A 12,122-nucleotide genomic window follows, 5' to 3' on the forward strand; every position below is an offset into this window, starting at 1 on the left:
CAGAGTAAGAACACCAAATAGCTTTATAAGATTAGAGATTTGAAAAGAGTACAGAGAAAAGTTAGTGATTTAGAAAGAAGTGATCAAGGACTACACTAACAGTTGGTTAGGATTTATCAAGTAACTCTATGAATGACATAACATAAGCATTGGCAGCTAAAAGTTGATGCTAAGAAATGCAAGGTCATTCATTTGAGCTGCAAAAACCTGAAGGAACTGTACAGTTTAGGGGGTGAAGAACTTATGTGCACGACAGAAGAGCGGAACCTGGGTGTGATTGTATGTGATGATCTTAAGGTGGCCAAACAGGTTGAAAAGGTGACGGCGAAAGCTAGAAGGATGCTAGGTTGCATAGCAAGAGGTATGGCCAGTAGGAACAAGGAGGGATTGATGCCCCTGTATAAGACTTTGGTGAGACCTCATTTAGAATATTGTGTAGAATTCTGGAGGCCGCACCTTCAAAAAGATATAAAAAGGATGGCGTCGGTCCAAAGGAAGGCTACTAAAATGGTGTGTGGTCTTCTTCATAAGGCATATGTGCATAGATTTAAAGATCTCAATATGTATATTTTGGAAGAAAGGTGGGAGAGGGGAGGTATGATAGAGACGTTTAAATACATACGTGGCGTAAATGAGCATGAGTCGAGTCTCTTTCATTTGAAAGGAAACTAGAATGAGGGGGCATAGGATGAAGTTAAGATGTGATAGGCTCTGGAGTAATCTAAGGAAATACCTTTTCACAGAAAGGGTGGTAGATGCGTGGAATAGTCTCCCAAAGAGGTGGTGGAGCCAGAAACTGTGTCTGAATTCAAGAAAGTGTGGGATAGGCATGTAGGATTTCTTGGAGAGAGGAAGAGATAATACTATGGAAGAGCAGACTGGATGAGCCATTTGGGCTTTTTTTGCCATCATGTTTCTATGTTTTTAGTGCTATACTGGGACAGACTGAAGGTCAAACAAGCCCAGTATCCTGTTTCCAGCAATGACCAGTCCAGGTCACAGGTACTTGGCAAGATCCCAAAAGAGTAAAACAGATTTGATGGTTCTTATCCTAGAAAAAAGCAGTGGATTTGCCGTCCATTTTGATAATATTCAGCTGTTATCCATATCGTCATGAAGTTTAAGTTAGAAAAATAAAATGGTTTCCAAATTTAAACCACTTTAGCTATACGGATGGTGATTGAATATCCATCACTCTTCATTTATCCAACAGTGGTCAGCAATCTGTGTGTATATTCAGCTCTGCCAATATGTAGAGAGAGAGAGCAAGTCTATAGCATGACACTCATATTTGCATCTACACTACACACATAAATGTTTAGAACAGGGGTAGGGAACTCCAGTCCTCGAGAGCCGTATTCCAGTCGGGTTTTCAGGATTTCTCCAATGATTATGCATGAGATCTATTTGCAGGCACTGCTTTCAATTCATGTTCACTGGGGAAATCCTGAAAACCCGACTGGAATACGGCTCTCGAGGACCGGAGTTCCCTACCCCTGGTTTAGAATATTGGCATTGCTGTACATGGAAATTCCTAGTGCAGTGTGTAAGTGCTATTGGGCAAATATCTGCATAAATTGCATAACCTGTATTTGCAAGAGAGGCAAAGAATGGACAGGACATAGGTAGCGCTGGAGTTATCAGAGTTTTTCTTCAAAAAAGAGGATAGAAACATAGAAACTGACGGCAGAAAAGGGCCACGGCCCATCCAGTCTGCCCACAACAATGACCCTCCCCTACCTTCCTCTATGAAGAGATGCGTGGCCCTGCCCCGTTCCGTCCCCAACCCCAGCCCCACACAAACCTTGTCTCTTCGGGACCGCATCTGGAGGGTCTCTGCGCATGTGTGGATGCAACGAGATGACATCACATACAAGCGCACTTGCGTGTCACATCGACACATACGCAGAAGCCCTGCAGACACAGCCCTGAGCTCAACGCTTTTCAAAACCCAGACAAGCTGCCGGATTTTGAAAACCCATCTAGACAGTCCTCTACAAAGAGGACATGTCCGGGTAAATCCAGACATCTGGTAACCCTAGATAGAGTAACTTACAATATACTGTGAGTTACACGCATTCCTGCCATGCTTAGGCATTAGACATTTACACTAACTATGAGGCTAGTGTTAAGTTAAATGTTAGGCCCCTTGATAGCCAGTTCCACTAGTATTCTGTTACTGAACTTATCTCTTCTTTTATTATTGCAACTCCATCTATTTAAGCCTAACTAAAAAAAAACCTCCATAGACTTCAGCTAATCCAGAACGCCGTGGCCAAGCTTATTTTCGCTAAAGGCAAGTTCGACCACGTCTCCCCACTCCTGTCCAAACTTCACTGGCTCCCAGTTCACTCCAGAGTCCTCTTTAAATGTGCCTGTTTAGCTTTCAAGATCCTACATGGCATCCTCCCTCCCGTTATCCCACTCTTCTGGAACTCCTCTAACCCTAATTCCACTAGATCCTCCCCAAAACTGAAACTATCATTCCCCTCTGCAAAAGGTATATCTCGCGTAGGAAAACTAGGAACATCCCTCCCCTTTAGAACCACAGAACTCTGGAACAACCTCACATCCCCGCTCAGAATTTCAAGCTCCCTCCAATCCTTCCGCAAACACCTGAAAACTTGGCTCTTTTCAAAAATCTAACACCTCCCGCTCTTTGGTACCCTGTCCCTCTTTATCTTCCTAGCTCCTTTCCTATAACCCTTCATTGTAGCTCCTTTTCAACCTAACCCTGTAAACCGTGCCAAGCTCTACGCTTCTGGAGATGATGCGGTATACAAACCTAAGGTTTAGTTTAATTCTTTTACAAAACTGCGATAGTGGTTTCTAGTGTGGGGAGCAGCGCTGAATGTCCCACGCTGCTCCCAATGCTCATAGGAACTCAATGAGCGTCGGGAGCAGCGCGGGCTATCGCAGTTTCGTAAAAGGAGGTCTTAGTTTCAAATTTAATAAAAATTTGTTATACAGCCTATTCAAACTTCAAGGCGGTTTACAAAGAAAAAAAGGGGAAACATAAAATGATACATATTCAAATAGTCAAGTCACAAATAGTAATAAAACACTGCAATCCACAGACAAGACAGATATGGAAGGGGGATGAACTACAATATATTTTTTTTTAAAAAGAGGAAGTAAGGATGAACGAAAGGAAGGGGAAAAAAGGCAAGAAGAGCATCTTTAAAAGGACGATTATATTCCAAATGCGTCTTTGGACAGAAATGTTTTTAGGTTACATTTTAAGGTATTTAATAATGTATCCTCTCTTAGATGGGCAGGAGCTGAATTCCAAAGCGTCGGGGCAATTACGGAGAAAATATTCGTTCGCATTGTATTAATTTAGGCCCCTGTTGCTTCACTTTGAGTGCCTAGTTGGAAGGGAAATGGGACTTAATATACCGCCTTTCTGTGCTTACAGTCAAAGTGGTTTATACAGTGTATTACGTACAGGTAGTTATTTTGTACCTGGGGCAATAGAGGGTCAAGTGACTTGGTCAGTCACAAGGAGCTATACTGGGAATCGAACCCAGTTCCCCAGGTACTCAGGCTGCTGTATTAACCACTAGGCTACTCAGTTGTAGAATTGCCCCTAAACTATTTAAACACTATGGGCTCCTTTTACGAAGGTGCACTAGCGTTTTTAGCACACGCACAAGATTAGTGCACGCTAGCCGAAAAACTACCGCCTGCTTAAAAGGATGTGGTAGCGGCTAGCGCACGCGGCATTTTAGCACACGCTAAGCGCGTGCTAAAACCACTAGCACACCTTTGTATGGCTGGCATTTTAAAATAACTTTATCTATACATTCAAACATTGACCCATTTATTTAAAAATTTATATACCGCATAAAAACTTTGCGGTTTACAAAATTACATGCATACATATTTAAGAAATGCTAAACTTGTTTCAACAAGACAAACACAAAAAGCAAAAGACTCGATGGAAACATTTAAGTTTCTCATTCAGTATCTCTATTGCCTTTTACTAAAGCTTAATGGCCTACAGCAGGGGTGTCCAACCTTTTGGCTTCCCTGGGCCGCATTGGCCCAAAAAATGTTTCTGGGGGCCGCGCAAACGCTGCAGCAAGACAGAGGAGGGAGCCGGCAAGACGGTAAATACCCGGGGGCAGCAGAAGAAAACACTGCATCACACTCAACCGGGGCCGTACAAAATACTTCACGGGACCGCATGCGGCCCTTGGGCCTCAGGTTGGACACCCCTGGCCTACAGTATATAGACATCCCAAGACCTAAACAAGTCTGTACTATTTACCGCATTTTCACGCATATAACGCGCACATGCGTATAGCGCGCGGGAACAATGCATTTATGTAAAAAAATTTCCTTATAGCGCGCCCACGCGTATACCGCACATGCTCCATGCCAGCGTTTAAGTCCTATTTATCTAACTGTTGCTTCGTATGCAAAATGACTTCACAAGAAATATTAACTGAGCTATTTTAACTATCAGCAAATGCCGCCATCAGGGAAATTACCAATGAAGTAATTTTGTTTCTATTGTAATGCCTTATTTTCAGTTTCAGCTCACAGCTTCATTGCTTTTCATTTGAAGCTCTAAAGCTGGCGCCCTCCTCCATCTTCCTGCATCGTTCGCTGAAAGCCGCGGGCAGCGGATCCTATGTGCCTCTTGCGGCTGACCCAGAAGTGTTCCTTTGACGTCACGACGTCAGAGGGAACGCTTCCCAGCCGCAGGAGGCGCATGGAAGCCGCTGTCGCGGCTTTCAGCAAACACTGCAGGAAGATGGAGGAGGGCGCCAGCAAGACAGAAAACAATTGTATAATGCGCTCACGGATATTACGCACATGGTTATTGCGCGGTTTGTAAAATCTTGTATAATGCGCGCGTTATATGCGTAAAAATACGGTAAATCTAATTTTCTTCATTTTATTTCTTCACTGACTTGATGAAGAGAGGATAACTTAAAATCTTGTCACAGATATATTGTTAGTCCAGTAAAACATAAAACTTGTTTGTTGACCCTTATTTTCATCAGTTCTAGACAAAGATTTAGTAAACCATTTGAGGGTTGTTGTTTTTTTTCCATGAAAACACGTTAAACATACTTTATTACAAAAATAGCAAAAAGAGCTGTTCAGCTTTATAATATTCAATTATTCTTTAAAAAACTTGGCTTCATCTTGATCTTTTTTGACTGAAGATGTCTTCAGTAAAGAAACCACATCCATGCAGAGATTTTGTTTTCCAATGCCCGTATATGGTATTTCATCCAAAGCTGTTTTGATGTCGCCATTCTATTCTCATGTTCCTTTCCCCCTTTTCATTAGTTGTTTTCATTGCTGTTTGTTATGTATTCCTGGTCTCTGGAAAGTCAATGGTACGCTTCAAGTCTTGTGGCTGGTTGAAGCTTGCTCGGTGTTAAAAATGCTGTAATATCTTGCTCATAACAGCTAAAATGGGAACAAAAGAGGATTATGAGGTATACCTTTAAAATGTTTAATCTATGGTAATATAAATACATGGTAATCAATATTTAGTGGGGTGCCCATTGCATACAGATAAGACCTTTGCTTAGCCACCTATCTTTAAGCAGATTTTCCACTGTGCTAGCCATTTAAGATAATTATACATGCAATTCTAAAATCAAAATGTTATCCAGGTAACTCTGGATATAGGTGCTATCCAGATAACCTTTGACCCTATCATTCGGAAAGCCTGCTGGCCCTCTTCCTCTTAAATGTATAACTATTGGCCAGACATAGATGTCCGGCCTTAAGTTACATGGCGGCCTGCCTAAATTTTCAGCATAAACAATTTACGTGGTTAACTCTGAAGTTTTGAATATGGATTTCACAATATTTAAGTTATTGTGGCTTTGAAAACATTTTCTGCTTGCTTGGAATCTTTTATAAATTTTACTTTAAACGTCTTATGCTGTACATGCCAAAAGTGGATTTATTGGACTGAATTCACTTGGCCTGGTATACTTCATATCCTTATATGTCAATGCATTCACAATGTTAGCAAAGGTAGCCTAAAGCAGAGCCTTGGTTTGAGTGATCTTCTGACATTAACTATAATCATTTATTTTATAGATACATATGTTAAACTTACCCTGCTGAATTCCATGGGTCAGGAAATGTCAAAATGTAAGACATCTATCCGGAGAGGCCAGCCAAATCCAGTGTACAAGGAAACTTTCATTTTTCAAGTGGCCCTGTTTCAGCTTTCAGATGTGACTCTAATATTGTCTGTGTATAATAAACGCAGCATGAAACGCAAAGAAATGATTGGCTGGATTTCGTTAGGTCTAAACAGTTCAGGAAATGAGGAGCTTAACCACTGGACAGAGATGAAGGAATCAAAAGGACAGCAAATATGTAGATGGCATGCCCTGCTAGAGTCTTAATGTATACCGTTAGAGACGCGTGGCTCAGTGGAAGAATCTGTGTGTCAGCAAGACTGACCTCCATTTGCCTACCACCAAGGACTCTGTCCACAACAGCACCAGCTTCTACAGTTCATCCTGAGGAATGCCACGGAAAATCCATTACAGACTATTCTTCTTGATTCCGTCTGGGTGGTAAAAGAAAAAAATGTCTCAAAATTGGAGAAGTGGAACGGTAATCGCAGACAAGCTAGCAATTTTCTGATCCTCTGTATTAAAGTTAACAAATTTGGAAAGACCCAGTGTTCACATGCAAACTTCCAGATACTTGGCAATCACATATAAGCTAGAGAGGCTCCAAATTCTTTATACAAAAAAAAAAGAAAAAAGAATTTCACCACAAAGTCAGACAGGTTAACAAAATTGCCAGAAGATAAGTAACAGAAAACAAGTAAGCAACTTTGCAGATCTGTTAACTACAGGCAACCTAGAAAAGTGTGTGTGTATGCCTTCGAGTCGACCCCTGACCCATGGCTTCATGCACAGTGAAGAATCCTCCCTGTAATGTTTCAAGGCAAAGTACAGGAGTGGTTTGTCATTGCCTTCTCCTGTGTAGTGTGTGGCTCCACTATGCTGCCCAACACAGGGCCTTGCAGCCTACAGCACCTTGTATTCCCCGATGGTGCCCCAACCAGGAACTATCCAGGCCTGACCCTGCTTAGCTTCTGATAGCAAGAGCAGGCCTACTCAGGGCATCCAGGCCGTAGGCAAAGTGTTTATAGCTCTAGTCAAGTAGGGAAAGATTAAAATTACCTAATGACCCAAAGAAAACTTTACACAGAGGGCTGTTATAATGGTTACATCAGAGAACTCTTAATGGTTCAAATCATTCCTCCTCACCAAGTCCGATCCCAGGTCAAGTCAGTTGATTTCCCTGTGCCTCAGTTTAACTACATATAATGAAAATAATTTTGGTCCTTCTTCCCTCTACTCTTTGGAAGCTGTTGCATGGATCAGACACGAGCGTTTTGTATAAAAGTAAATTATCATCATTAAGGGCCTAGGCAATAAAATATAACATGCATGTTAAACTGCTTTGAATATGCTAAAAATGGCATGTAATATAGTAAGGCCGTAATGTGCACAGTGCTATGGCCCCTGCAACATTACTGTGAGAGTTCAAAAATTAGCATTTGCCTACATGCAAATAAAGGAGCACCACATGAAAATGAGACTTTACCCAACTCTTGGAAAATAGCATGGTGTACAGATTTTGCCTTTACCGGGCTCGGTAAAGGCAAAAAAATTAGCACCTTTCTTGTTTTAATGTATGTGCTGCAGCCCGAAAGCCCCTATGCTAAATGGCTTTTTTCACTTTGGGTCAGTTAGCACCTGCCTCTGAACCCCCAAGCACCATTCTCTTACCAGCATATAGCAGACATGTTCTGGTACTCCTTCCCCTTAATATTCCCCGTGTCCTAGATGTTCCCCCCCCCCACCCCCACCCCAAGAGTGTCCTCTTGGGACAGGGAGATGTCTTGCAGGGGCAGGAAGGTTCCTGCTATGCCAGGGACAGTATAATGTTGGGCAGAGATGGATGTTAGAAGAGCTGTTGCTGAGCTGAGGGGAAGAGGATATTCCATGAGTTAACCAGCCCATAGTGAAAGGGCCAAGCAGTCTGAGGAATTTCAGCAGTGTGGCTAGTGGTTCGCACGCACGCTTCTCTCACACAAAATACTTGTGTGACAAAATTTGGAAACTCATTACCTGTTATTTGTGTGGTACACCACTTTGAGCGATATTTGGATCAAGCGATGTAAAGCCAAATAAGTGCTGCTTTAAGAGGTATTTTACTAAATGTTATGGTTTGTTTGCATGCTAAAAACTTTTAGTAGCAGTTTTATTGCATAGGCCCCCATGTATCGCATTCTTAGTTACTTGGGAATAATGTGTACAAGGAGATAGAGTAGTTCAGGCAGGTCCTCTGTTGAACTCTACAGCCCCCATGGTATTTCATTTGAGGCAATCCTAAAGTTAAGAATGAGGCATGAGTTTGTTTTTTTTCCTGATTTCTCCTTTCCATAAGAAGGGCCATTTTAAAATTGTGCCAGTACACTGGCTTATAAATTTTGTATTACTGTCCCTAATTTTGCCTGATTCTTACCTAAGTCTTGCCTGTCAGGTCTAACTGGATTTGATATGTACATGAAGTTTAACTATTGAGCACAGTTGCCCTATTGTTCTTTCTTTTGGTGATCTGTAGATACTTTTGGTACTTCTTGTATCATACCAATTTGGAAAGCAAGGCTACCCTTCTTGGAATTAGGAAGCTCTTTCACATATTATTTAATATTAGAGATCGTGATGGATTGTGAACGAGTTATAAATGTTCAAGTGTACCAGACACTTAGGGAGCGATTGAGGGCACCTAACTCCAAACGTAGAACAAAGGACAGGGAACGGAAACCCCACATAATATCCAACAGAAAGAGAATAGGTGGGGTAGTGGGATAGAACATGTCAACCTTGAGACAAACAATCTTTTATTTCTATAAACTCAAAATAAATACAGAAACACATGAATAAAAACACAAGGACATCACGTTTATAGGATTTTTTATATATGTGTTTCTGTATTTATTTTGAGTTTATAGAAATGAAAAGATTGTTCGTCTCAAGGTTGGCGTGTTCTGTCCCACTCTCCCTTGTTCTCTTTCACCTAACTACAAAAACATGTATCTCCATAGGCACCTGTTTCCCGTTACAGCGCCTATAATTTCCTAGGCGCCTTTTACAGAACCGCAGTGTACTTATAGGCGCCTATTCTTTCAATTATCGCTCATTAAAAGAGCTGATTGGGCTTATTATTCAAGTAATATAGGCACCTAGGTGGTTGGCTGCCTCCAATAATAGTGCCTATTGGTAGGCGTCATTTATAGAATTTTTCCAGTTGGGGCCCTTTTAACTAAAGTGTGATAATGCGTATGTCCTGCGTGATAAATGCAAAAAAATTAACACATGGTAAATGCAAAGCCTGTGCACTAACCACAAGGCTTACCAAACCATTAGGCTACGTGTATACTAGGCAGTTACCTGGGGCAGCAGCTTCTGGGGGAGAGAAAGCAAGAAAGAGCAGTTGCATTCAGAGCAATGCGGTAAGTCCTGAGAGCCACACAAACTATAAAGAACCATCAAAGATTTAAAAAAAAACATTTACCTGGACAACTGATATTTTGGAATACATTACATTACATTAGTGACTTCTATTCCGCCTGTACCTTGCAGTTCTAAGCGGATTACAGTAGAAGATAGCTGGACATTTCCAGGAAGTTACAATTTAGGGGACGGTTACATCGTAGAGGCACAGGGAGTTACAATTTAGGGGACTTTAAATAGTAGAGGCAGAGGGAAGAAATTGAGGAAGGGAGGAGAATTGAGGGTTAATAGTAGGGAAGATATAGTTCAGGGTTGGTTACTTGATAGGGTCATAGGGGAGATATTAGTAGAGGGGTAGGAGGTCAACTGGAAATTTGCATGGAAGGGGGAGGATGCGAGGGGGGATAAGAAGGTGTATTGTTTTTTTGAATAGCAGGATTTTGATTTCTTTTCAGAATGATTTAAAGTCAATTGTAGTTGTCAACAGGTTGGAGATGGCAAGTTTACTATGTAAAATATACTGTCCAGTTATGGATTTTTATATATTAGTTGTAGGATAATCATGATTATAGAGTTTAATTAGCAAACTCTTTGGTGGAGACCTGATGGGCTAAGAGCCTGAAATGTGAAGAGGGGAAAGGGTTGGAGCGTAATGGTAAAAGTTTGCTTAGGGCACCCAATACTTTTGCACTGGCTCTGACTGTTTTGGGCATTACCTGTATTTTCCCATACAGTTATTGCTCTGAAAAGTACATACTTTGCCATTCAGTAGGTGCACATGTGGACAGCTCAGATGCATCTGCTGAAATGCACAGTCCATGCAGGACAGGACAATAGGTAAATTAATTCCCTGCCATTAACTTACCTATTTCCTGTCCCACAATAAGCTATACAGTTACAAGGCAATCTGTAAACAGGCACTTGGAAGTATGCATCACTTACACATGTCCTTAGCATTAATAAGTGGCATGATATGCACTAAGGCTAGAACTGTGTGCCAGAGTGCCACAGTGAACTCTCAGGGGCACCATAGCATATTTTAAGACCCCCTGCAAGACTCTGGCACCCATGGAATGGTTGACAGGGATGCCCAAGCCCTGCCAGCTGAAACAGTCCACTGCCTGAGCCCTGAGTTCCATGCTACCTGAAGAAGTCAGCAGCCTGCTTTGGCCACTGTCACCAGCACTCCTGCACATGCTCAGTTCATTGACCTGACCTAAGTGATTGCACCTAACCTTTGGCTTACCAAAGCGCATGTGTGCATTCTATAATATTAGACGTGCTTAAATGCTTTATAAAATTGGCACTAAGCACACCCCATTGAGGCACCTACTTCTTGGCACCAAATTATAGAATTTCCTCTCTTAGTGTGTGAATTAGAGAAGTAATGGTTTCTGCAACTGTGAACTAACAGTTCCCATGTGCTAATTCATTTGGTGATTGCCCTTTAGTAAAAGGACCCCTTGGAAGATTTTTCGGTTTGAAATCATAATAGTTGTTCTGGCACTTTCTAAAATAAGTGTTCTTTCTTCAAAGCAATGAAAGTACAGGCTGATGCCTTTATCATGATTTATCGTATGATTAATATTGTAACCTTATCCCCTCATCCCTCTCCAGCCAGTCAAGTTTGTTAGTCTGTAGGTCTAACCCCTTTTTTTTTTTATTTGTTATTATCATTCTTTTGTATTCTAATGTATGTACAAATTTAGATTTTAATGTAATTCGCTTAGTATTTCATGTATAAGCGATTCATCAAATTTCGAATAAACTTGAAACTTAATCTTTAAAATTCCAGAGGGGCAGCCATGTTGGTCTGCGGTAGCAAAAATGACTCCGAGGATGTTCAATTGCAGTTGTGGAGGGCTGCAATCAATGGAATTTTCATGCTGACTCTAATGAATATGTAATGCCTTAGCTGTATGCTTATAAATCTCATGCATATTTATTAGGGTTATCCTAAGAACCAGAGCACTTTGTCGCCCTCCAGAATTGAATTTGGACATTCCTGCCGTAGACTGACCAATTCATTAAAGCATATGTCTTTGAGAACAAAAGTTCACTTCTTCAGCTGCGAGATGTATAGTGTTTAAAATGTTAACCCTTTCTTTGAATTATTCTGTTTCTTCTACTCTACTGTTCTTTTCATGTTCACTTGTATCTTGATATCACAAACATGACACTATATTCTTTTATGAATGCATTCAACTGTCTGATATTGAATGAGTGCAATTAAAATGACCATCAGGAAACAGGATTTGAAATGTGTTATTACAGCAGTTTTCTTGTTTTATTCCAGTGGCAAAGAGACAAAAGACAAAAACATTTCTTTAAAAGATACTCAGCTACTCTGCTGGAGAATTCATTTCCTTGAAATGTGTTGGAATTCTCCCTGTGGCTAATAGAAATGGAAGTGGTACAACACGAATTTAAAGATTCATTTTTTTTTTTTGTCACTCTGAATTCAGATCAAATCCTTTTCTAGCATCATGAGTTACTGGAGAATCTGGTCAGATGAAGAGGTCATTTCCAGGGTGAGGCAAAAAAAAAAAAAAAGGTAACCCTCTACAGGTTTTTGTTGTTTTCTAAGTAAACGCTTGG

General features: G+C 41.0%; 1 protein-coding gene across 3 annotated transcripts in view; it reads left to right on the forward strand.

Moving 5' to 3' along the window:
• The window catches only part of SYT14 (synaptotagmin 14), a 235,797-nt gene extending 226,937 nt beyond the window's left edge, over positions 1-8,860 (forward strand). For all 3 annotated transcript variants that reach the window (XM_033939955.1, XM_033939956.1, XM_033939954.1), the window contains one exon: positions 6,076-8,860. In XM_033939955.1, coding sequence (XP_033795846.1) covers positions 6,076-6,389 — 314 coding nt within the window. In that variant the 3' untranslated portion in view covers positions 6,390-8,860. The remainder of the gene's footprint in view (positions 1-6,075) is intronic.
• Positions 8,861-12,122: the final 3,262 nt, after the last annotated feature.

Source organism: Geotrypetes seraphini, chromosome 3 (assembly GCF_902459505.1).
Source record: "Geotrypetes seraphini chromosome 3, aGeoSer1.1, whole genome shotgun sequence".
Classification (NCBI taxonomy): Eukaryota; Metazoa; Chordata; class Amphibia; order Gymnophiona; family Dermophiidae; genus Geotrypetes; species Geotrypetes seraphini.